Genomic DNA, 26,918 nt, shown 5'->3' with positions numbered 1-26,918 from the left:
CACAAAATAAAAAAATGTATAATAAATATATAATTCCTAATTGCCTCAGAATATCACTGTCTGCAACAGTTACTTTGAAGGTGAACAATTCATTTAACAGGTTACCATTAGGGTTGCCACCTTTTTCCCGATAATACCAGCCTTTGGGTAGGGGGAGCAATAGCAGTATTGGGGAGCTCAACCCTCTGTTAACTTACCCAAGCGGGTATCAGGTGCAAATACTGGAAGAACCCCACCTTGCATGGGGGTCAATATTCAACAGCAAAAAAATCCAGTAGCACACTGAAGATGCAAGCCGTGAAAAAAATGTGTTTTATTTGCCCAAGTACATATAGACAAGCAAGGAGTAACGTTTCGGGCCCCTCCGGACCCTTTCTCAAGCTAATGAGAAAGGGTCTGGAGGGGCCCGAAACGTTGCTCTTTGCTTGTCTATATCTACTTGGGCAAATAAAACACATTTTTTTCACGGCTTGCATCTTCAGTGTGCTACTGGATTTTTTTTGCTTTTGGGTAGGGGGAGGACTGTGAGGACTGTAAGGGGTGGGGAAGTGGCCAGTCCGGGTTGGGAAAGGGTGAATGGGGAAGGGAAATGGGTGGACTGGGTAAGGACATGGGCAGGACAGAGGTGGGCCTGTGATTATAAAGACTGATCAACGCGGAGAAGGTGAGGAAAAATTAGGATTTATAGGGTATTACAAATTTACTGGCAACATTGCTGGTAAATTTGTAATACCAGTGCCAGCCCTTTCTGGTGATTTACTGGCTAAGATGGTCGAATACCGGCCAGGTGGTAACTCTAGTTACCATGTGTAAACCAAGTAAATAGAGGGACTTACCTCCCTCTTGTCTCTCGTATTATGTATGTAATTTACACAGAGACACATGGAAACAGAGGCAATTCTAATTCAATTGATTTGTGTAAAATATTTATTGCAATTATACAATGTGACTAATAAGCTATACTCCCTGTATCTGTATGTACCTCTATGATACAGTACAGCCCTAGCAGTCCCTTGAGTACTGATATGGGGGGGGAGAAATTTTGAAAAATTCCTAAAACCCTTAAAAATCCCACCTCTGTAAATTTACAGTGAAATCTGGTGACGGAGTTAGATTCCATAAGCCAATCATATTGAAGATGGGGTAGTCAAGAGCATTTATTTTAAAGCACTGGTTAAGGCATTTCGGTGAGCTTAAAACCATCTGATTTGGAAACCTAAAGCCCCTGTGCGAAATGGAATCAAACACAGGTGGAATGCAGCATGTTGTGTTCAATCTGTGTTTGGAGCTTACATGCACCTGTGTGCGTATAGCAATCTGTTCCCTTGCGGTGGAGCACATGAAGAATCCTCCACTCCATGTGTAGTAGAACAAACAGCCTAGGTGCAGTCCATCAGTATATATATTCCAACATTGCATAGACTATCTACACCCACAGGGCTTATAAGCTTTTAAACATGCATTTATTTGAGTAATCCGAGTAATTTACTCGAGGCAAATTAATTTGTAGGCAATGACATGGCATTTTTGATGTGTTGTCACTCCATCTGTTATAACTTATTTTGTTAAACTTACTTAGCATCAAGTACAAGCAACTATTTTATTTCTGCAGAAAAATATCTGAATTGTTTGCCTGAATTGTTTGAATTGGAATGGAAAATAGCCTTCCTGCATTTTTCTAGTTGCCTGTAGTACATGCCATCATACACCTAAATGTCTTCCAATTACATTTACTGAGTTATTTTAGAAGAGACTGTACCTGGCCAATTACCTTAAGATAGGCTTGTTTGATGAGGTCGCCAAACGAGCGGATCCTTCTCCTGATATGCCCACCTAAGGTGTGCAACACCTGGCTAATTCAATCATTTGGCCCTAGGGCCAAATGATCAAATTACAATGCCGGGTATAGGACTGCATCAATGAGCCAATGCGGACCCCAATCTGAAAAATTAAACCTGGTCGATCTGGGCAGATAAACTGCTGAATTGGTCTGTAGGACTTGAATCAGCAGCCTAAATTTGCCTTTGTATGGCCACCTTAAGTGACTTACTATAAATTGCAAATGTATTTAACTCATGTAAAAACATAATATGAAAGGAAACTTTTTTTTTTTTTTTCTTTCATCCATTTCAATAGTGGTTAGGGTTTTCACCCAGCTAGGATTTGACCGGCCTAGCCTATAAATCAACAGCTAGGACAAGCACTGGAATTACTCACTTACTAGCAAAGTAGTTTCTGGTAAATTTGTAATATCCTTTAAATCCCATCCATTCCTAAACCCTTTTCTGCTGCCAGTTTACCATTAAAAACAAAATCCCACTTCTGCTCTGCTCATTTTCTTGCACAGGCTTCTCATTGCCACTGAGCCGAAGACATGTAAAAATCCCGAATTTTGGTACAAACTTCTGTTTATTCCTTTATTATATTCACTTTATGACAATACTGCCTGGGTTAAGGTCCTAATACCTAATCTATTTATCACGAATCTGTGTTTTGGAAACTCTTTAGAACCCAAAGGGAGTAGCTGATTCTGTTTCCCGTAATGTTGTTTAAAATGTAAAACCTTTAGCTTCCTTCATAGTAAGGAATGTGTGAACCTATGTGATCAGAATTCATGGAATGAGGATCCCAAAGTCACAAAACAGGTTTTTAATACATTTTGTATTGCGGGTAAAGCAACCTTGTTTATAACAAATTAAGGGATATTTGCACAGAGTGATCTATAAATGACCATATAAAATGCGCTTATTCTGTATATGTAGGTCATGTAATGTTGGCTTATTTGTCAGATACAGGTAGGAAAACTCTCATCTGGAATAAGAGGATACTAAAGGGATTAGTTTATGGGGGGGGGGGTGTTATGACTACCACTGTAATCAGACAGAAAACATCAGTAGTTATAACACCCCATCCATTTGCCTTCTGACAATTCATTTAGGGGCAGTGTCTGCCACTGTTTTCTCCTATATTACAGAGGTGGCCAGAACACCTGATGAACCAAAACCTATTTTCTATAGGAAAATTGCAAAATGCTTAAAGGAGAACTAAGCAGATCTTGGATTTTATAAGGCATTTCAGTGACACTGCACATGCTCAGTGTGCTCCGAGCAGCTAAGCCTAAAGGCAAGGGCTCATGAACTGTTGGCACTGCTTCTCTCAGCCACAGAGCAAAGTGGAAGCAGAGATTGGCCAGTCTCCACTAATGCTCCGCTCCATGTAGTTACACGCAGATGGAAGCTCTGAGTGTCAGTACAGCTATACGGAGATGCAAAAGGGAGCAGGTCTGCTGCTTCCAGCCTGCAGAAAAAACAGCAACACTCTGTGTGCCCTTGCCTAAGGGTTAAATGATCAACCAGAAAATTAGGTTTACTTGTCATATAAGGAGATGCTACGGGGCTGATAATTTAGTTCTGATGAGTGAATCTGTGCCTTTCACTTTGCCAAAAAATTTGTGAAACAGACAAAATGTAACCACCTTGTAGTTAATGGACGTGTTTTTGCTTTGATTTTTTCCATACAACAAGAAATTTTTTGGGGACCATTGGTGTCTATGGGACCGCATCAACAAACCGATACGCTCCCCGATCCGATGGAAAACATCAAACCTGCCCGATCGAGATCTGGACGATTTCAGGCCAGATGTCAGTTAGGGAGGCCCGTCGTTCGTGCCCATACACAGGCAGATAAGCTGGGATCATTTGGACCATTATCGCCAGCTATAATTGGGCCCGTGTATGGCCTTTAACCAGATTGAGCATTTGCAGAGACACATGCAGCCAAGCAAAGATAAAAGATGGGGAGCTGCTGTGGATAACTTTGAAGACATAGATAATACTATTATAGGGCTGCTGAACCCATGAGCTGGTGCAGTAATTTTAAAAATCCTGTCTTCCTAGCAATACTCTTTTATTAGCCTTTAGTTCTTCTTTTAAGATCTGCTGAAATACATTTAAATATAAAAGACCCTATAAATTAAAAAAATAATCACCAACAAATTTGTTATAGGTTAGTTAACATCCGTAAACCAGGTATTGCCTTAATATTACAGAGAAATAGTAGATGGGGCACAATTGGATGTCAAAATACTATGGGTACTGACTGTGTAGGGGTTCTGAATAATCTGGATAATGCACTTCTGTATAATATATTCAGGTATGGGATCCCTTATTCGGAAACCCATTATCCAAAAAGTACTGAATTATGAAAAGCCCATCTCCCATAGACTCCATTATAAGCAAATAATTCTAATTTTTAAAATTGATTTCCCTTTTCTCTGTAATAACAGAACCTTGTACTTGATCCCAACTAAGATATAATTAATCATTATTGGAGGCAAAACAATCCTTTTGGGTTTATTTAATGTTTAAATGATTTTTAGCAGACTTAAGTTATGGAGATCCAAATTACGGAAAGATCCCTGATCCGGAAAACCCCAGGTCCCGAGCATTCTGGATAATGGGTCCCATACTTGTACCTGCATTGAAATATAGAAAAGTTACAACAAATTTACTCTTTGTTTCGATAGCTTGTGGCATACAATATTGTTTATAAAAATACTTGTCTTGTAGAAAGTAGACAGTATATGGACAGATGCAATAAGGGCAAATTGTACAAGTCAGGAATAGGCTATCATGGGATCAAGTGCCTGTTTTTTGCATATACCCAACTGAATGAGCTTATGTTAAAAAGTGGAGTATCCCTTTAATATGTAGAGTGTGGGACAGCATTTGCAATACCATTCTGAATCAGATTCACAACTTATGCAAAATAGTATTGGATGCTCATAAGAGGTGCAAACCTCTTAATTTCACAAGAATAACATAGGAAACAGAGGACAATTCAGCCTCCCAACTCTCTGCACACACGGTATTTAAAATGTGTTTGAAAGTTACTTTCTGTGCCTGAGACCTAAAAGAAAAGAGATGGGACACTGGGCCAAGGGTGAAACATGGTGAATGAACAGCAAGCCAAGAAAATTGTTTTAGTGCTTTGTCTGATACAATTAAAACCGAACTTTTATTACAAATCTCAAAACTATAAAATAATTGTCAACATTTATTAAGTTATGTCAACTAGTGCAAAAAGTAGTTAAACCAATTATTAGTGTTTGCACACATGTTCCTAGTACAAGGTTCATATAATTAGTACATCTAAATTCAATTTCAGAACATGATTAGATAGGGGCCGACGTGTAGAAGTCAATTTATCTATTTACATGCTTGATTATAGACGGAGGAATGGATAGGTATAGGTAAAAAATATAGCCATACGTTCATACATTAACCCTTAGACGATATCCGTATCTATATACACACATTTACACATAGAGAGGAGGGGAGGGACAACGGACAAGGGTAGCCACACGAACACATGCAGGGAAGAAAATCTTTTTAGCGATGGTTAGGATTATAATTAACTAAATAAATGCTAGGGGAGGGTTAGAATAACATTAACGCTACTGTACTCCAATCAGACCACTTTAAAGGGACAGTAACACCAAAAAATGAAAGTGTATAAAAGTAATTACTATATAATGTAATGCTGCCCTGTACTGGTACAACTGGTGTGTTTTCCTTAGAAAGACTACTATAGTTTATATAATAAAGCTGCTGTGTAGCCACAGGGGCAGCCATTTACAGGAGAAAAGGCACAGGTTACTTAGCAGATAACAGATAAAACCCCATTATATTCTACAAAGCTTATCTGTTATCTGCTATGTGCCTGTGCCTTTTCTCCTTTTTCCCAGCTTCAATGGCTGCCCCCGTGTTGACATAGCAGCTCATTTATATAAACTATAGTAGCGTTTCTGTTGCAAACTTACCAGTTTTACCAGCGCAGGGCAACTGTACATTATATTTTAATTACTTTAAAACACTTTCATTTTTTGGTGTTACTGTTCCTTTAACAGGTTTGAAGCTATTAGTGCTCAATAATTGTGACCCAAGCTCCTAACATCATCCACCACCCCCATACTCAGAACGGCTTTAACGGGCCGATCAGCCAAAATCAATAACCACTCCCCATATAGATTGCACTGCCCCGACATGCATCCTTACAAGGCTACAACCCGCTCCCCCCGAAAAAATCCTCCTCAGTATTACCGCCGGCTATCAAGAGCCGCTTCCATTAGGTGCAACCGCACCAAATCTCCGTCTCCTAACCTCTACCTGCGGCTATCATGAGCCGCCAATTATTTTATAGTTTTGAGATTTGTAATAAAAGTTAGGTCTTAATTGTATCAGACAAAGCACAAAAACAATTTTCTTGGCTTGTTGTTCATTCACCATGTTTCACCCTTGGCCCAGTGTCCCATCTCTTTTCTTTTAGGTCTCAGGCACAGAAAGTAACTTTCAAACACATTTTAAATACTGTGTGTGCAGAGAGTATGGGTGGGAAACACCCTGTGCTAGTCTGATTCTATGCACTTTTAGGTGTTTAGGTGTTTTGAGTATCCTCCTGGTATTCCCTTTGAAACATGGTGAAAACTGTGCTGTAGGCTAGGGCTGCATGTTTTCAATTCCATTTGGCAACTTGGATAGATCAAAGAATAACCAAAGACTATACATATAATTATATAATATCATATGGAAAAAGACTCTGGGAAGAAAACACTATTTTCAGCGTTACTGAACTAAATGTGTTTTGTGCTAAACAAAGTCAAATCGCTTATCAATAGATGTACGAGGAATGAACTTATAGCTGAATGTGCAGGTTTTTCCCAGTTATAAACCAACTGGGGATGCATTCCTTTTTTCTCTGTTGTGACTCTACCAGATACTTGGCCAGATGCCCAGAGGTGTTAGGGTGAAGGCACGTGGAGCTACTTTGTAGCATCTACTTGTCACAGCTAGTAAACGCCAGAAAGTAACCTGCCTTAGACAATACTGAGAATTGCCTCGGTAAAAACACACGGAGAGACAATTATCCGTAAATGATCAGTATTGTCTATTTTGGTATACGGTGACAAGTCGCTGCTACTAGTAGCTCCGTGTGTCTTCACCCTTACACCACAAGAATGATCTAAATAAATTAATAATCTCTTGGTCTGACCTCTAGCAGAAATATTAGGGTTACAGATTTTGCATGTCAGCTTGTGTATAAATATATTTTTGTGTATTTATACTTTTCTTAGTCTTCCTAAAGTGGAATGATGTAAGAGCCAGATTTTTATGGTCCCCAGCCTGTCCAAGGTGACATTTTGCCATTATTATTTTAATAAAATGTAATACACAAAGGCACATGGGAAAAAATTACTGGTAGGAAACATGTCTCTTAGTTATACAGTCAAACATAAAATCACTAAGCGAGTGAAGTTTAAGCATTTAGCTAACAAGTCTTCATCACATTAAAAATGGCTAGAAGTATAATAAATGTCCTTTTTTTTTTTCCAGATGGATTTGGAACCAGAAGGCAAGTTGTTCGTTGTGATAACCCTAATAGGCACCTTTACCGAAGGTAGGATATTTATTATGACAATTGTTAAGGTTTAAAGGGATAGTTCACCTATATTCTTTGACAAAAAGAAATTGGTTTTCATTTTAATATTTATTGCTGATACCATCTTTATTTAGGATAAATGTTGCATTCAAGTAGCCCATTTATATTATCTTTTGCAAAGTTAAAAAATATGATCTAATTAAATAGGATCTAATACCAGACGCAGAATTGCAGTAGAAAAGTTTTATCTTATTGTACTGGCTGAGAGACACATCACCCCATTGAAGTGAAGACACATATCAAAATCTCCCCAGTAGCACCCCATCTTCTTTTCTGCTACGGCATTGGGGCAGAATTATCAAAAAGTGATTTTAGAGCTTGCCACAGTGAAATTTCTCCACTCCCTGTTTAATTCTGCAGGATTTTTAAAGACCGATTTATCATTCGGTGAATTTACCCTTAGATAAATACACATCTGAAAATACACTTCTCAAAAACTGGGAGAAGCGCATGCAATGTCTGGGAAAGAGCTGCATTTATTACAAAAAGGTGGATTGCACAAGCTTCCAGGAGATAGGACTCGTACAGACGAGCATGTGTTTGTAAGGTTTGATATAATATCCTATATTCTCATATTCATATAATCATATATTCATATATGCATGTATTTTGATACTTTGATACACTTTGATGCTTAGCATATCATACTCCATTTTAGAAATGGATCTCCATTTTGTAACAGAAAACAGCAAGGTTTGAACATCCCATAATAGTTGTTTTTCCCAAATGGTACCCTTGCACAGCTTGCACCTGACGAAATATAAGCCTTGAAAAACAACTTAATCTTTTCTGTGCACTAACGCCTCTTCTACTCCTTGTGTCCTCCTTAAAATTCCTGTCCTGCATTAGCCATCCTTGAAGGCCATCCTTGAAGATAATGAGGTTCTACTCCATCTTTATTTTATAATGATCCTTTGTCTCTGTACGTACACAAGGGGTATAAATTCTATGATCACGTAAGAATAAACTGGACAAGTTTGAACTTCCATTGGAGTTTTGTCGTTCCTGTCCCCGTATACGCCTTTGTCCTGGTAGGAGGGCTCCCACGGATTACTAAATCTAAGATCGGCGGTCAGGAACCTTACAGTGTTAGCATTCTTCTGCATTCCAACTTTGGGGAGTGTAGGACAAAATTCTTTTTTGTTGGGCAGTACTGACACAGGTGCATGTAAGAGCCAAAAGCAGGTGGAATGTAACATGCTGCATTTCACCTGCGTTCGGCGCATAAGGAAGAATGGGATGTGTTTCATCCTGCAATGCCCTGAGGTGGAATGCAGGAGAACGCCACCACAGGGAAACACAGGAAAAAATGCACATTTGTAGGTGCCCTAACTCCTCTTCTTCAGGTGCAATAAATGCACCACTGAGAGAAACCATCTTACTGAATACTCTACAACCCCATGTAATTTCACTTATCTCATTAACTAAAAAATATCCAGGATCTTCATCAGCCAAATTCCCATGCCATTATTTACAGCATTGCAATACACACATGATAATATGCATTTTATGCATAAATATGTTAGATCAAAAGTCAATCAAAAGGCTAATCATTATATTGCAAGGAGACATCAGCATCTGTAAAAAAAAGATATATTAATATTTATAATGAAAAAAAGTCTACAACTTCAGTGTAATAGAATACAGTACATTTACCCAATAACATGCATTTACAAAATGCATCAAAAACAGAAAGATTCATAGAAATGGCAGCAACTAATGTATCTACTTGTAACATGCTATGCTCCAGAATCAAGTAAAGCTCTGGAAACATGCAATGAATTGAAACAATTTAGATGAGAGTGTTTTTGAGCTTCTACTGGGATAACATGAGGGTGGGGGAATGAAATCATTCATTTTTAAAACTAACATAAAGTAATCAATATAATGCATGGCATAGATGCATTAAAAGAGCTTAATATATCTGTTTTAAATCTGTTAGCTGCAGACAGAGTTTGATCCAAAGTTTCCCTTCTTTAATAGAGCATGTGTGTGCCTCACACTCTTTGTTGGCTGACCAACAAAATAAAGATGAGCAGATACTTCAGAACCATGAATCATTTCTGTCATTGGCTACTGCATGCCTGGGGTGATTCAGAGCATAGCAAGTAAAGTGCTTCTAGCCTAATTTGTTTCTATGCTTAAAGGAATACTGTCATGGGAAACATGTTTTTTTTTCCCAAAACACATCAGTTAATAGAGTTTCTCCAGCAGAATCCTGCACTGATCCATTTTTCAAAAAACACAAATCTCTATTTCACATGAAACCTAGTTTCATACGATTTTCAGACTATGTGTGGGCTCTGTGCTATGGTCCTGATGTGTATAGGACAATATCCTTGGGGGACCTACAATGGAAGTCACTATTGACTATATGAACTATTTTATGATCAGAACATCCTCCAGTTTGTATTTTTAGGGCTTTATCCTACAACTTCTGTCTGAATGTTAGTTTCAGATCTTCGCATTTAAACGTATGACTGATATCCGAACGTTCGCTGGAAGTAGACTAAAAATCTGAACGTGTATGGCCACCTTTACTGCTGAGCTGCAAGTTAGAGTGATATCACCCCCTTCCCAGCAGCCAACCAGCAAGTAGATAGAATAGAGCTCAATAGTAAGAAATCCAAGTCCAGCTTGGGACTCCTCCAGTTACATAGGTGTAGGAGAAACAATAGGCTACCTGAAAGCAGTTCTAATGTGTAGTGCTGGCTCCTTCTGAAAGCTCAGACTCAGGCACAATGCACTGAGATGGCTGCCTACACACCAATATTACAACTAAAAAAAATACATTAGTTCAAGAATAAAATTTTTAATGTTAGAGCAAATTATTTGTTATGTAAACAGTGTAATTTAGAAATAAAAGTATACCGTAAAAAAATTAAAGTTGCCCTTTAAAGGCCAGGGTAATGACCCAAAAAGTCAAGGAATTCTACTAGAGTCCCATTTAAAAAGCAGCTGTTCAAAAAAGGGCCCATTCATCAAGTACTTCTATCTGGGGTATATCTGCGATCTATAGTACACAGCACATCCGGCTGAAGGTAGCCCTGTTCTTGCTGCCTGCCATAAGTCAAGTGGTAATTAAAGATTTCCTTTGCAGCCTGAATGACATGCATGAGGGGGTAGAAGGGATGCCTATGTGCCTCTCTCCACCTGCACCTTATAAATATAGTACTGCCAAACAAAGGCAGTGCTGCTCCAAGCATGATAAATAGCCCCTATAGCCTCCAATGCCCCAGTTGCCTGCCCCATAGGCTTTGCCTGTTCTTCACATAGCAGCTTAGTAGTTGTAAGGCAACTTTGGGCTACTAAGGGGTGCATATGTTTCCCCACCTGTGATTTTCAGTAATGCCAGTAGGAAAGCATTTTCAGGAGATTAATCGCCTACAGTAGAGCAGATTTACTCCTAGTGTAAAAGGGCCGCATGTTTTTCCTGTAATTCTGACTGCTTGCTATATTGTCACAATCACATATTTATCTCTACATTGATCTTCTATATCCTGCAAGTTTCTTAAAGAGGGACAGACAGAAACCAGTGCTTATAAATCTGTTTGTACTTGAGTACCAACAGTACCTACAGAAGGTCCTATCTGTCACTACTCAGTAAATTGGTTTCCAGAGTCAGATTATTTAGTCTAATTAAATCTTTAATTTGTTAGTGAGAGAGAAAGGCCTTAGTCATATGAACACATCAAATACTGAGCACATAGTCTAAGTAAGTAGGTAATTACATCCAAGTGATAATGCATTTAAATCCAAAGTTGAACCTTTTGTTGTTCTGCCTTATTCTGTGCATAGAGTGACTTACTGTTCCACTTGTACTGTACTTCCACTGTGCCTCCCATCTAAACATTCACTAATCACCAGACTGCTGCATCAAAGAACTGCACCCAGTGTGTGACATGTCATGAGCACATTGGGTGCTTTTTTTTTTTTGCAGTGTGTCATCAGCATGTCAAGATTGTCAGTGCTGCACCACCAATGTGATTAGAACTCGAGAGAGAGTCCGTACTAGTTTGCATAGAACTGGTGTAATGTGCAGCCTGAAAGGGCAGACATGGCAAGTGTATATGTGGCCATACATGGAAAGATTTAAGCTGCCTATTAGGGCTATTTAGACTGATTCAGCAGCTTATCTGTCTGTGTATGGGGCCCTGTGATAGGCCTACGTGACTGATATCTGGCTGAAAATTGGCCTGATGATGATCCCCAAAAGGGATGTGAGCTATTGGTCAAATTGAATTGGTAGCATTGGTCACAAAATTAGAGAGTTTCCTTCAAAAAAATAAGAATGTGGCTTGAGGCAAGGGTTAATTTAGGCTTAACATTATTTATTCACTGATACTATGACAGCCTTTTGACCTTTTGACTTTGCAGATGCTCTGCTAGAATTTGTTGGGATTGTATTATTTAATCGTAGGCTCAACACTGGCAGTTTGTGGCATATCTAATGTGCAATTTATGTCTTTGGTTGCATTAAATTTTAAGTTAAAATTAAATAATTTTTGACAGAGCCAGTTCAAAAATATAGCAGTTTTTATGATGAGTGTGAAACAGATAATGACACTCATTTGCTGTTTTTAAGTGCAATGTGACCCTGCTTAGACTTCCTGTGTTAACAAGTATGTCTTTTTGCACTGACCACAGATCTACATTGCTCGGTGGGCGTCATTGGTGGGATACATTTCCTGCCTCAGTCTTTTAATTAAAAAGCATACTTGGTGCTATGGCCATGCAACAAAGTGTGAGAACAGTTTGTACACAGAGTTATCCTACAGTGTCTATCTAGTAAACCCAGAAAAAAAGAGTCTTATGTGAGGGATTCATATTTTTACATTTTTTGAACCCAAAGCTCCCTGAGCAGGAGATACCAAGTTGAGTAAATTTCCCTTGGGTGCTGTGTCACATGGTGATTTGTCAGCATCTTGCCTCTACTGTTTTTGTGATAGAAGTAGAGGGCATTCTGAAATGAAATGATTATTACCCCAAAATACTCATGCTCTCTGTTTCTGGCAATAATAGTGCCTATGTTTTATATTATAGGAGAGTTTATTGAATACAAACTGTGATACAGTCTCATGTTCTCTCAAATAGCCCATGGCTTGACCTTGGAAACATTTGTCTATTTTTATTAGTGGTGACCTATAAAAGTAAAAAAAAAACAAAAAACTAGCTACATCTTGGCCAGTTAGTCTCTTGTCACAGTGCCGGCAAAGCTTTTATTCACCTTCCCCTTGGCAGTAAAGGTTGATTAAAATAATTGGAACTGCAGGATACACACATGAGGCACATTCATAAATATGATGTAATAGTGAAAGCAGTAGGACTTAAAGGGTCAGTGACAATAAGATAGTTACTCTTGGGATTACTAGCCCTTAATGAAGTGAATAAATGACAGGATATGCTGCCATGTTGCTTCTAACATACATATAATAAGAGCAAACTTTGAGTGAAAAACTACTTAGTGCAGCGATTGCGTCCATTTACCTGTATAATAACATTCATACGTCACTGTCTGGGCTAATGGCAGCACAAATTGTGCTTATAACCCTCTTACTTACAGTAGCCTAGGGCAGTGGTGCAGTGGGAAAGGTTCCAGCAAAAGTAATTGTTAAGCAGGGTCTCAGGCAAAAAGGAGAGAAGAACAGAACAAAAAGTTAATGATTTGTAGCTTAGTCACACAGCTTGAGAGGAATGTTCTTTTCTTAAGGAGTGGACAAAACCATATAAGTACCAGAAATTACATTTTGTTTAGAATCTAGGAAAATTGCATATTAGCTTATTCCACCAAATCTTTACAAGGAACTCTACATAGTTCTTTGTAAATATATTGTGGTAGAGAGACCCTAGAAAAAGGCCAAAAGGTGAGTTTTTACTAAACAGATAATGCTTCCTCTATTTAAAGGGTTTTGTCAATCTGGGAAGCTTTAGTGTTCTGGAAGGAAAAGGCAGACCAGGCGATCAATTCCACTAGTTGCGCTCACATATTGGACCTCTCGTTCCACAGGAAGGCTGTCCTGTGGAAAGGTATTTCATTGTTGTGAGAATGCTAGGAAGTCTTTCAGAGCAGGGCACAGAGCAGGAAAGGCTACCTGTCTGTGTTTGGAACGCCTAGAGGGGCTGTGGTGCTGCCTGCCCATGCAAGGAGGAGAAGGGAGCCTTTGACTAAGTAACTGGAGTATCAGAGGAACTAAGAGGAAAGCCAGGTTGCTGATAAATTTCCCAAGAAGTATTGAGTACAGGGATGACCCTAATCATTTTGCGTTTTCTCACTGGTCGTCCACAAGGTGTTCAGTTTAGTGAGGGAACTCATCAAATGTGTGGCGGTAGCTCCCAGAGAGCAGGATTTATTTTTATGATTTAGGTTTTGTATCCTGACAGGGGCACCCTTGTGTCAACTAAACTGCCTTAATGTAAAGAAAGTGTCTTGTGGATTCCACAAGTTCACAATATATAAAAACAAACTATTATAATCTCGGTAATGTCTTAAATCTGAATATTCCAGTTAATCTAAGTAATATTTCTAAATTAATGTGACACGGCTTGTTTTTACATAAAGGTACCATGAGAGATGGAAGGCTTATCAAGCACTTTACCCGAAAACGTCAGAGAGCTATGAGAAGGAGGGTACACCAGGTCAATGGGCACAAATTTATGGCAACATATCTCAAGCAACCAACATACTGCTCTCACTGTAAAGACTTCATTTGGTAAGTTATTGCCTTTATTTTCCCTTCTCCCTTGTTTATTATAAAGATTATCTTTTAGGGGTTACTTGTTGCAAATTTGCACCACATAAACTCACATTTGTACAGTTATGTGCACAGCTTCTGAGACTCTTAAAGGGCCAAATCTATATTATATCCATTGTAATAGTTTTATTATAATGCTGCACAGGTCTAATTATACAGTAATTTCTATTTACAACAAAACAGACAAAAATGCTTTACACTGACCCAATCACACTTAACCTTCCGTGACCAGAATATGTAAATGACTGTAATAAACATGACCAATACATTGTTTTTCTATTAAGCAAAAGAAAGACTTCTGCTCATTCAGTCGTGTAACATTTAATTGGAATGTTTTTGTTCTTTGTTTGCAACAGGGGTGTGTTTGGAAAGCAGGGCTACCAGTGCCAAGGTAATGTCTTGACTTGTTTACTGTTAAAAAACATATTTACTCTATGGACCGCTTGAGGGGCTTGTTCTCCAACAGAAATAAGTGAATGGGGCCGTTATCCTAGTGAGCTGTTTTAGCCCTAAATCATGATGGGGTTTTCGCAAATTTACACCTGGGCTGTAAGCCATATAAACCAATCAATGACAAGCTTCTTTTAGCCAGCTGCAGCCAGATTAACATTAAAAGCAGTAATCTGATTGGTTACCAAGGGTTTCTGTCCAGGTACAAATCTTCCCATTGTTAATAAATGACCCCCAGTGAGAATAGCAGATTCTTGGCTGACAGCCATTTTCCATTATATCCTTTTCCACTGATCGACTTATGCTATGTCAACAAACACAGTGCCACTACACTAAGGGCTCTGGCACACGGGGAGATTAGTCACCCGCGGCAAAACTCCCTGTTCGCGGGCGACTAATCTCCCCGAGTTGCCTACCCCTGCCATCCCACCGGTGAACATGTAAGTCGCCGGTGGGATGGCAGACGCGGCGGGGCGATTTCAGGAAATCGCCGAAAAAGACTCAGCGATTTGCGCGAAATCGCGCCGCCGCGTCTGACATCCCGCCGGCGACGTACATGTTCGCCGGTGGGATGGCAGGGGTAGGCAACTCGGGGAGATTAGTCGCCCGCGAACAGGGAGTTTTGCCGCGGGCGACTAATCTCCCCGTGTGCCAGAGCCCTAAAGGTGGCCATACACGCACCAATAATATCGTACAAAACCTCGTTTCGTACGATATTCGGTGCGTGTATGGTATGTCGGCGAGTCGACCGATATCACAGGAAGCTGCTGATATCGGCCGACTCGCCGATCGGACCAGTTTGAAAATTTTGATCGGCGCCATAGAAGGCGCCTGACCAAAATCTCCCTTCAGCACTGAATCGGCAGAAGGAGGTAGAAGTCCTATTGTTTCTACCTCCTTACCTGCCGATTCAGCCCTGAATGGTGTGTGGCGGATCTGATGATGTTTCGCGCGACCAATGGTCGCACGAAACATCGTCAGATCGCCACGTGTATGGCCAGCTTAAAACTGGCATTTTGATATCGTATTTAAAGGCAGGTTGATTTCCAACTAACTAGTCAGATGTGGCCTCCAAGTTTTTCTTTAAATGATGCCTATCCTGTACAGGTATGAGACTGGTTATTCAGAATGCTTGGGATCTGGGGTCTTCCATATAAGGGATCTTTCTGTGCTTTGGATCTCCATACCTTAAGTCTGCCTTTGCTTCTTTACTTCCTTGTAGACAATTGTTTTGGTAGATCAAGTTACTGTTTCATTTATACAATATATGACATACGTTGTTACAACTGTAGTAGCTGTGTCCCACTGCTATGCCTCTGGGTTGATATCAAAAGACCAGTATATACAGTACCAAATCTCTAGCCAAATTTATTTTTAGATGTTGTTGTTGTTTTGTTGTTGTTTTTAGAGGCTGTTTTTTAAGGTGGAACTGATTAAATGAAACATAAATCTCCAATGCATGTTATGTGCCAGTTTTTCTATTCTTAGCTATCACTAATGTGATAATACGTATAGCCTAAATCAGGAGTGGGGAATCAACAGCCCTGCATGTACAGTCAAGCAACAACTTCTAGAATTCTCCTGAGAGCTTTCTGAGGGTGATGTTGAGGGCTGTAGTTTGTTAAAATCTGCAAGACAGCATAATAGACCTCACTGGCATAGAGCAGTGTCTTTCATTACAACAGAAGTGTATATGGAAGTTTTTTAGGCCTGTCCTGCTTTATTTCTCTGTTTTTGTTTGATAAATTCATTGTGGAGAAAGCCTAGATCTATTAGCGTAGTGAATGCATCTGTATTGATCTGTTGTTTGCTTTCATTCTTAGTGTGCACGTGTGTTGTACACAAGCGCTGCCACCAGCTGATTGTCACAGCTTGCACGTGCAAGAGCACCACCAGCAAAGTGGAGAAACAGGTGAGGCCCGTGTGTGTGTGTGTGTGTGACCCCAGCTTGCTTTGGACTCACACATTGCTGTAACTTGCAGTTCTACATATCTCCTCTAAAGCCACATCCTGCCTCACACTTACACATGGAACAACTCCCACATGCGCTTAGCTATTTCTCATAGGTTATTACCACTAAGCTGCTTCTGCCTCTCATTTAGGGCACTTTAAATAACTTTTAAAAGAAGTTTAGTAAAAGATTCATATATAACCAACATTTTGTAAGAATCACAAATGGCCTGTTTTAGGAGTTTTAGCTCTGCAATAGCTAGCGTGCCACATTTTGCTGTGATGACAAGATAGCAGAGGTAGAAGTGCATTCCAGCTAGTATGTATTATTTAGGTAATAATATACCCCCATTTAGATAATATATCCTCATTTAAGATATGAGCAAGGCTTCTGGCAGCTGAGATGACTTTTGTCATAATCACATTCGATAGGTTGCTAGGCCTTTAGACTCTGTGCTTTTTATTACATTCCAAAAAAGGGGGAAGGGGGAAGGAGGCTGTTATCTATTTTTATTTTTACTTTATTTGTATCACTGTCAAGCTCACACAGGGTGTTTCCCACCCATATCAATATCAAAATACAAAAAGATTTTTAGTGTGATACCCTAAACTCATAATCTTTATTAATAATACATTTAAAACTGGGGCTTAATTGCCATATATACTTGATAAGGCTGGTTTGGAAAATGATCTGCCAGTGAGCCATTTAGTCCAATCCATAAGGCCTTAGCAGATAAGGAAATATGGGTAGCTTCAGTTCCTTCCTTCTCTATATTACCTGCTGTTTTAGAACAACGAATTTAATCCAACAACCAAGAATGGTTTAAATGACAGATTAGAAGATCAATAAAAGATGTCTCTATTTAAAAAAAAAAAAAAAATCCAGAGATGCAGAGCTTAGCAAAGATGGGCACAGAGCAACTTGTTGTGGCCTTTATCCTCTGTCACCCAAACAAGCAAATTTAGGGGTAGAAGGGGATGCCCATCAAGAATACAGCTCTGCTGAATGAAGCCAGTTCTGTATTCATGGAGGTTGTCACAGGAGTCTGTGCTCTGAATTGCACCCATTTTTTCACTTTGCACACTGCCTTTCTAAAGGTAAATGATCATGGCAGCTTTTATCATTTGCCAGCAGCAGAATATCTTCAGGCTTTTGGAAGAGTGGTACAGCAGCATCTGGAGGGCCCCCACACTGCCTACCACTGGGCTAGTGGGATGTTTTGATTAAGAGAAAAAAATATTTTTTTATTACTGGGTTTCATCATGTACTGAGTATGTTTAAGAGGTTTAATGCCTTAAAATAAATTCAAAAGGCATGCCTTGGGAAATGAACGTTATATGAAATACTGAAATATTCATTGTAATCAAACCAAAAGCTTTTATATGATTTTTATAATCTTGAGCTTTAAGTCTACTTGAAATGAATTTTAAAATGCACACACTTCTTTATTGCAGTTGCTTTGCGGCAGCACTAACAAATAAAAGGGAAATCTGCTAAAACTGACATAAAAGTTAAATACTGGGTGTGTAATAACAGGTGCAATGTTGGCGTCAGCAGGCAGCATTGATTGGTCTATTGTTCGAAAACAAGCCTATGATTGGTTGCAGTGAGCTACAATATTGTGGTCTTTCATTCCATTTCACTATTGCTAGCAGTAAATTTATTCTCCACCTTTTTTTGTCAGATTTTTGAACAGAGGTTTGGGATCAATTTGCCACACAAATTCCGGTATCACAATTACAAAGTACCAACCTTTTGCGACCATTGTGGATCTTTACTCTGGGGTTTGGTGAAGCAAGGACTGCAATGCAAAAGTAAGGCTTTATCACCAGTATGATAACCGTCAGCTGTACCACTTTTTTTGTTTTTATTTGAATACAGTGAAAACATAGCATGTTTTTTAAAGTGTATTGTATGTATCATTTGCATTAAAGGGGCAGTATACCCCCTTATTCAACCTTAGTGCAATTAATAGGGCTAAACGGGCAAATTGAAGCCCCATGTTGGTTGTTGCAAGGGTAGATAATTAGCTTACCAGTATTTACAACACCCCTGCCTTCTCCCCTTTGTTTTCGTAGCAGGAGTCCTTTTTGCAGGGGGTTTATCTGTTCGCTGGGTTTCTAATTATGAACCCGGCAAGGACCAAACATGGGTAACTTCAGGTTCCCTCTGTGTCCTCTTTAGCTCAAGAAAACTATACTTTTTTTGTGAATAAAACAATACGCAAACAGTATGTTCAGCACATGCCCTATTCATTGAACTCATGTTGAACAAAGAAACTGTAAACTGCTCAGAACTAATTCAACATAAAATGAAAACATTGGAAATTTAGAGGCTAATATTATCCCATTATAGCTTGCTTAATTGCAATAAGCAGTTTGCAGTTTCTTCCCCAAGTGTCATACAAGAATAAAAAGCCACTGTGAATTAAAAGCATGCTTTATATAGTATCATAAGTACATAGTTATGTTAGGTTGAAAAAAGACCAAAGTCCATCAAGTTCAAGCCCTTGCAACGACTATGTATAGCAATATCTGTACTAACGGTAGATTTTAGTATTACAATAGCTTTGGATACTATACAAGCTACCCTTAAAGACATTAACAGAATCTGCCATCATAACATCACTCAGGAGGGCATTCCACTGCCCTCACCATGAAAAACCACCTACGCTGCTTCAAATGAAAGTTTCATTCCTCTCATCTATAGAGGTGGCCTCTGGTGTGCACATCATCAACATTTTTTAAAGGTTTATTTTTCTTTATTTGTAACAGTAAAATAAAAATACAACACTTAATGTGCACATCATTTTTATGGGAAAAAAGATCACACCCCATTGTCTATAATCCCCTCTAATGTACTTGTGCAGAGTATTCATGTCCCCTTGCAAACACTTTTTCCCCAGAGAAAACAACCCTAACCTCGACAGTCTAACCTCATAGCTTAAACCTTCCATCCCCTTTACCAGTTTAGTTGCAGTCTCTGCACTCTCTCCAGCTCATTAATATCCTTCTTAAGCACTGGAGCCCAAAACTGCACTGCATACTCAAGGTGAGGTCTTACTGAAGACCTATATAGAGGCAAAATTATGTTTTCATCCTTTGAGTTAAAGCCCTTTTTTTTATACAAGACAGCACTTTATTTGCTGTAGTAGGAATGACACTGCTGGCATCAGACTATTATTGGAATTATATACAATGAGGAACATAAGTATTTGAACACCCTGCGATTTTGCAAGTTCTCCCACTTAGAAATCATGGAGGGGTCTGAAATTCACATTGTAGGTGCATTCCCACTGTGAGAGACAGTATTTAAAAAAAATTCAGGAAATCACTTTGTATGATTTTTAAAGAATGTATTTGCATTGCACTGCTGCACATAAGTATTTGAACACCTGAGAAAATCAGTGTTAATATTTGGTACAGAAGCCTTTGTTTGCAATTACAGAGGTCAAACGTTCCCTGTAGTTCTTGACCAGGTTTGCACACACTGCAACAGGGATTTTGGCCCACTCCTACACACAGATCTTCTCTAGATCTGTCAGGTTTCGGGGCTGTCACTGAGCAACACAGAGTTTCAGCTCCCTCCAAAGATTTTCTATTGGATTTAGGTCTGGAGATTGGCTAGGCTACTCCAGAACCTTGATATGCCTCTTACGGAGCCACTCCTTGGTTATCCTGGCTGTGTGCTTCGGGTCATTGTCATGTTGGAAGACCCAGCCACGACCCATCTTCAATGCTCTGACTGAGAAAAAGAGGTTGTTGCTCAAAATCTCACAATACATGCCCCATTCTTCCTCTCCTTAATACAGTGCAGTCATCCTGTCCCCTTCGCAGAAAAGCATTCCCCAAAGCATGATGTTACCACCCCCATGCTTCACAGTAGGGATGGTGTTCTTGGAATGCAAATCCTTATTTTTCCCCCAAACACGGTAGGTGAAGTTTAGACCAGAAAGTTCTACTTTGGTCTCATCTGACCACATGACTTTTTCCCATGCCTCCTCTGGATCATCCAGATGGTCATTGGCAAACTTCAGACGGGCCTGGACATGTGATGACTTGAGTAGGGGAACCTTCCGTGCAATGCATGATTTGAAACCATGACGGCGTGGTCTTCTACCCACAGTGACCTTTGAAACTGTGGTCCCAGTTCTCTTTATGTCATTGACCAGCTCCTCCCTTGTAGTTCTGGGCTGATTCCTCACCTTTCTTATCATCAGTGATACCCCATGAGGTGAGATCTTGCATGAAGCCCCAATCCTAGGGAGACTGACAGTCATCTTTAGCCTCTTCCATTTTCTAACAATTGCTCCAACAGTTGATATATTTTCACCAAGCTGCTTGGCAATTGCCCCATAGCCCTTTCCAGCCTTGTGGAGGTCCACAATTTTTTCTCTGGTGTCTTTTGACAGCTCTTTGGTCTTGCCCATGGTAGTAGTTGGAGTCTAACCGACTGTGGGGTGGACAGGTCTTTAAAGAGGTCAGACAGGTGCTACTAATTTAGATTAATGAGTGGAGTAGAGGTATTTACTATTTAAAGGCAGAGTAACAGGTCTTTGAGAGCCAGAATTCTTGTTGATTGCCAGGTGTTGCAGCAGTGCAATACAAATACATTCTTTAAAAACCATACAATGTGATTTCCTGAATTTTTTTTAAAGCGGTCTCTCACAGTGGGAATGCACCTACAATTTCAGACCCCTCCATGATTTCTAAGTGGGAGAACTTACAAAATCACAGGGTGTTCAAATACTTATGTTCCTCACTGTATATGTTAAAATGCATTATAAGATATAACAGAAATCTCTAATTCTGAATTTAAGTGCAATTGTTGTTGGTTGAAAGAAGGTTTTAAGGTCAAGGGCTCAGCCAGATCTCCTATTACTTTGCAGTCTTTTAACATCCATGTATGACCTGTGCTTTATGAAGCAATATACTTGTCATGGTCTGGATGAAAATATAATCAGTAAATGGCATTAGCCATTTATGTTTAGAATCTATGTTTAGAATTTTTTTTTTAATTTTTTAAGACTAGGAAATCCCCATTTTATGGTATTAATATGTTTAGGTTTTAGCAGTCATGATATGCACAGATACTGCATAGAGGCTACTTTATTTCCCTGTAACAATTCAGTTTCCTTCCTCTGGCCAGCACATAGAGAGTATATCAGTCTGAACTCCATGGACTTGCTATAAAACTTCCTGTATAGCTTTAATAATGTATCGTTTGTGTAACATAAACATTATCACTTATTAACCTGTTTGTCAGTGTTGTCACTTATGACTACTTCCTTTAGTTATTAAATGTGCATATTGCACAAGAGTAAAGGCCCCCATACAAGGACCGATAGAAGCTGCCGATATCAGTCCCTTGGACCGATTCAGCAGCTAATCGGCCCGTGTATGGGCAGAAACGAGCGGCCTGGTCGACCGATATCTGGCCTGAAATTGGCCAGATATCGATCGGCCAGGTTAGAAAATCCAGTCGGATCGGGGACCGCATCGGCTCATTGATGCGGTCCCCGAACTGACTGCCCCATGGCCGCAAATGTAATCCGATCGTTTGGCCCCAGGGCCAAATGATCTGATTATTTTTTTTTAAAGCCACTTGCTACTCGATATCGCCCACCCGTAGGTGGGGATATCGGGTGAAGATCCGCTCGCTTGGCGACATCGCCAAGCAAGCGGATCTTATAGTGTATGGGGGGACCTTTAGGTTCAGCCTCTGTTTCTTCTGGCACCCAGTAATCTCCCTGATTTAACAGTGGATGGACAGCAGCCTGTTTTTAGTTTAATGACAAACCGCATAGGATATACTTAAAGGGACACTATACCATAATTCTAAGTATTGGTATACCATAATTGGTCTGGCTAATTTAATAATTAGTTTCCCAATGAAGCAAGTGCTAGAGCTGTAATGGATACAGAATGGTTCCCCTTTATGTCTGATCAATGGGAGCTGTGCTTTGCACTTTGTACTGGATTTTTAAAATCTCAGTAAGGAGGGGCTTGATTAACTACAACATTAATTTTGAAATAAGAGAATTAAGTGTGCTATTGTGTTTTTCACTTTTAGTATGTAAAATGAATGTACATAAACGCTGTGAAGCAAATGTGGCACATAACTGTGGAGTGAATTCGGTGGATCTGGCAAATGCTCTGGCTGGGATGGGCCTTCACCCTGGCAATATTCCTTTCAAGCAGGTGAGGCTTAGATGCACTATGTCTACTGCAAATTGAAATATGAATAGAGGACTTGTAAGGCTGCAGCTGGAGGTTGGGTGGTATTGGTTTTGGTGTTACTTTTCATTTAAAGGGACAAGCCCTCAGAACAAGCAGGAGTTGAAGGTGCTTGCAGTAGAGGCTTGGCAGGGCATCACCAGAGAAGATACTGAGCACCTGGTAATGTCTGTGAATCTCAGACTTCAAGCAATCATTGCATGCAAGGGATTTGCAACAAAGTACTCAACACGCCTGCTTTAATATACCTTCCATTATTTTGTCCCAAACATTATGGTGCTCTGAAATGAGGGAGACTATGTATAAAAAGTGTTGTAATTTCTACATGGTGAAACTGAAATGTAAGCAAATAACTTAAAGGGCTCTGCCATTTGCTTGAATGTGCATGTTGCTTATTTCCCTTTACTGCCACAAGATGGCACTTGCACTTTCGAAAATGTGTGTTGAAAAGGCTCTAGCAAACAGACTGAACCTTTGGCTTCCTTTACTGCATAAAAAATGTACAATATCTACACACATACTGCTGGCTAATAACACTTTATATTTGGACTTTATCAGTATAAATACTACTTAAGACAGTTAGCCTTAAAAAGTCTGCTTCAATATAATATCAAGAATAAGTATTTGCCATCACTTTTTACAACTATAAAATACATGGAAAGTGGCCTTGAAGTTATTTGTTGTTCATCTTTCATTAAAAAACCTTACTAGCAACACTCGGTTTCTGCTGGCTGCTTTCCCAGGCCATTCAGGGGAGCCGACATTTTGCACTGTTGGAAGGCAGCCAATCCCCCATCAGTGTCAGAGTGGACCTGACAGGGAACTGCAATATATGTTGACCTAGGGTCAAAACTGTGATTGGCTAAAGGTCAAAATGCCCACATGCATTTTTGGTTACAATGAGCATGCCCTGCACAAACTTTGAATTCAGACACCAACTAGAATGGATCTACAGTGAGCTACAAAGGGCATAAAAATAGTCGTTTTTATAGGATCAGGAACCATTTTTTATATATCCTTGGTGATGATGGTAAATCTAACAAATGTTTAAATGATTTACTTCACCTGGAGAAATGAAGGGACTATGGAAGAATCTTGGGGGCAAGTATGAATTTAGAATGTTTAGCATATGAAAACAGAGACCATTATAGAGCCATATTTATAACTGAAGTGTAAGTGAATAACATGATAGGTCACAGTTAGCCATTCTTTTGCACTTTGTACACTATTTAGCTGTCTACAAATAGCTGCAGATCTTTACGCTCAGTTTTGGAGCTCGGAGATCTGTGGCATAGCCTTTGGATCCAGTGTTGGCTGTGTTATCAGATCAGAATCCAAGACAGGCAGGCAGGGGTGGAACTTAGACGCCCCCTCGCCCGTCTCTACCTTACGTGTCACTTAGACATGCAATGGACAGGCAGCTGAACCTTGTCCTAGGGCAGGCAGTAAGGATAGAGCTGAGCTGCACTTCCTGGCACTGCTGTCTGCACTGGGGACCAGATTCTTCATCCAGCACTCAGTGCAGAGTGCAGCGTGCAGGGGGGTAGCAAGTGTACCAAGTTTTTAACTCATGTTACATTTACCCTTTAATAAAAGGAAAAGATATTAACAAATATTAATTTATTTCCCCGATAGCACTCTGTCTCAGGTTCTGTGGATTCAGACAGCAATCACCTTGAAGAGGACTCTATATCAAATACATCTTCTCAGTACAAATTTGGCATTGATGATTTCACATTCCTTCGTGTGTTGGGCAAGGGCAGTTTTGGGAAGGTTGGTATTTTTGATATCCATTTATACTTTGAGAGCAACTCAAGATATGACACTATCAATAAGCCCAGGTGTCCATTTCTTTGAAAAGCTGGGATTTTAACAATGTCATAAACACTGGTTTATATGTGGTGTTTCTTTGTTCACTGCACTAGAAACAGGAGCTAGTGGGAAGAAACTTTTTTCACATTTAGAAGTGGCCTATCTGCAGGCAAAGCATAAACTAATTTTTATTTTGATCAATGATGGAAGGGAGAAGGATTGTGGAATATTTTATTTATGGACCAAAACTGAATTAATTTGGTCTTTGCAACTATTTAAGCTTTGCAGACCCTCTTCCATAGCCATGAGAGTTACTGGTGTAAAGAAAGTATAACAGACCTGTAACACCTTCTTTTGTGGTTGCTGAAGATCAAAGATTTTTTTTTTTTTTTTTTTTGCTACACCTGACTTTGTGTTCTTGAAAGTTGTAGCTGTGCCTTGAACATTTTTAGTGGCTTAGCTCTTATTTCTGCAAATCCTTTAGCATCTGGAGGTATCAGCAATATATTATTGTTACTATTTTCACCTGTCTTTCACCACAAAGCTAATAGAAACTAGATTTATGGAAGGAGTTAAGAGGAAAACATTTTTAAGCCACATATAAAGCAGTTATATCAATGGAGTGTTTCTTTTTATTTCTCTTTTTTGCATTATTGGATAGAATAAGACTGGCATTTTACCAGCATACCAGTTCCAGTGAACCTGTGCAAAAACATGGATGTGCCAGTGCATTATACTCATCCAAATATAGAAGGAATATGCCTGAAAAAAGTTGTGTTTTGGGATGATTTTTTGGAGAATGTCTCCAAATCCCCTTCTGGGCCACTTTCTGCTGCCTTCTTTCCTAGGCTGTGAAGGGAGCTGACACACTCAACATACTGCACCCTAGAATAGGAACGAGTCATCAACTAGGCTGACCTGATAGGGAACTGAAGCCTGTTGGTGCATGGCTGTGATTTGTCATCCCCCTCCTACTGTGCTTTTGGAAGGGGCTATTAGGACACCCCCACCCCTCATATGAAACATGGATAGGGAGAATAGCAAATCAATGATCCAATAAAGGCTCCAATTTTAAAGATAAAGATACATTTTTGCCTAGAGTAAAACCAGCACTATATCACACTATAGTGTTCATTATTGTCTACAGGATTGAAGAGGATTTCAGTTATGCTATATCTCTTTAATACGTCTGTAATATGTGGGATCTACAGAATCAGTTGCCATCTTCTTACCTTTCTTATCACCTATATACATATAGCATAGCCCTTGTATTTAATATATATATATATACAGTGGAGGAAATAATTATTTGACCCCTCACTGATTTTGTAAGTTTGTCCAATGACAAAGAAATGAAAAGTCTCAGAACAGTATCATTTCAATGGTAGGTTTATTTTAACAGTGGCAGATAGCACATCAAAAGGAAAATCGAAAAAATAACTTTAAATAAAAGATAGCAACTGATTTGCATTTCATTGAGTGAAATAAGTTTTTGAACCCCTACCAACCATTAAGAGTTCTGGCTCCCACAGAGTGGTTAGACACTTCTACTCAATTAGTCAACCTCATTAAGGACACCTGTCTTAATTAGTCACCTGTATAAAAGACACCTGTCCACAGAATCAATCAATCAAGCAGACTCCAAACTCTCCAACATGGGAAAGACCAAAGAGCTGTCCAAGGATGTCAGAGACAAAATTGTAGACCTGCACAAGGCTGGAATGGGCTACAAAACCATTAGCAAGAAGCTGGGAGAGAAGGTGACAACTGTTGGTGCGATTGTTCGAAAATGGAAGGAGCACAAAATGACCATCAATCGACCTCGCTCTGGGGCTCCACGCAAGATCTCACCTCGTGGGGTGTCAATGATTCTGAGAAAGGTGAAAAAGCATCCTAGAACTACACGGGAGGAGTTAGTTAATGACCTCAAATTAGCAGGGACCACAGTCACCAAGAAAACCATTGGAAACACATTACACCGTAATGGATTAAAATCCTGCAGGGCTCGCAAGGTCCCCCTGCTCAAGAAGGCACATGTGCAGGCCCGTCTGAAGTTTGCCAATGAACACCTGAATGATTCTGTGAGTGACTGGGAGAAGGTGCTGTGGTCTGATGAGACCAAAATAGAGCTCTTTGGCATTAACTCAACTCGCTGTGTTTGGAGGAAGAAAAATGCTGCCTATGACCCCCAAAACACCGTCCCCACCGTCAAGCATGGGG

At 39.6% G+C, this 26,918-nt stretch overlaps 1 protein-coding gene across 1 annotated transcript in view; it reads left to right on the top strand.

Annotated features, from left to right (window-relative positions):
- Positions 1–26,918, top strand: part of prkch (protein kinase C eta) — a 98,720-nt gene that overhangs the window by 34,956 nt on the left and 36,846 nt on the right. The window contains exons 2-8 of the mRNA XM_002939475.5: positions 7,392–7,455; positions 14,057–14,207; positions 14,606–14,640; positions 16,523–16,611; positions 18,335–18,464; positions 22,723–22,850; positions 24,522–24,659. Coding sequence (XP_002939521.2) covers positions 7,392–7,455; positions 14,057–14,207; positions 14,606–14,640; positions 16,523–16,611; positions 18,335–18,464; positions 22,723–22,850; positions 24,522–24,659 — 735 coding nt within the window. The remainder of the gene's footprint in view (positions 1–7,391; positions 7,456–14,056; positions 14,208–14,605; positions 14,641–16,522; positions 16,612–18,334; positions 18,465–22,722; positions 22,851–24,521; positions 24,660–26,918) is intronic.

This window comes from Xenopus tropicalis, chromosome 8 (genome assembly GCF_000004195.4).
Source record: "Xenopus tropicalis strain Nigerian chromosome 8, UCB_Xtro_10.0, whole genome shotgun sequence".
NCBI lineage: Eukaryota > Metazoa > Chordata > Amphibia > Anura > Pipidae > Xenopus > Xenopus tropicalis.
The sequence above is the reverse complement of the archived record's forward strand: the minus strand, read 5'-3'. Positions and strand labels throughout refer to the sequence as shown.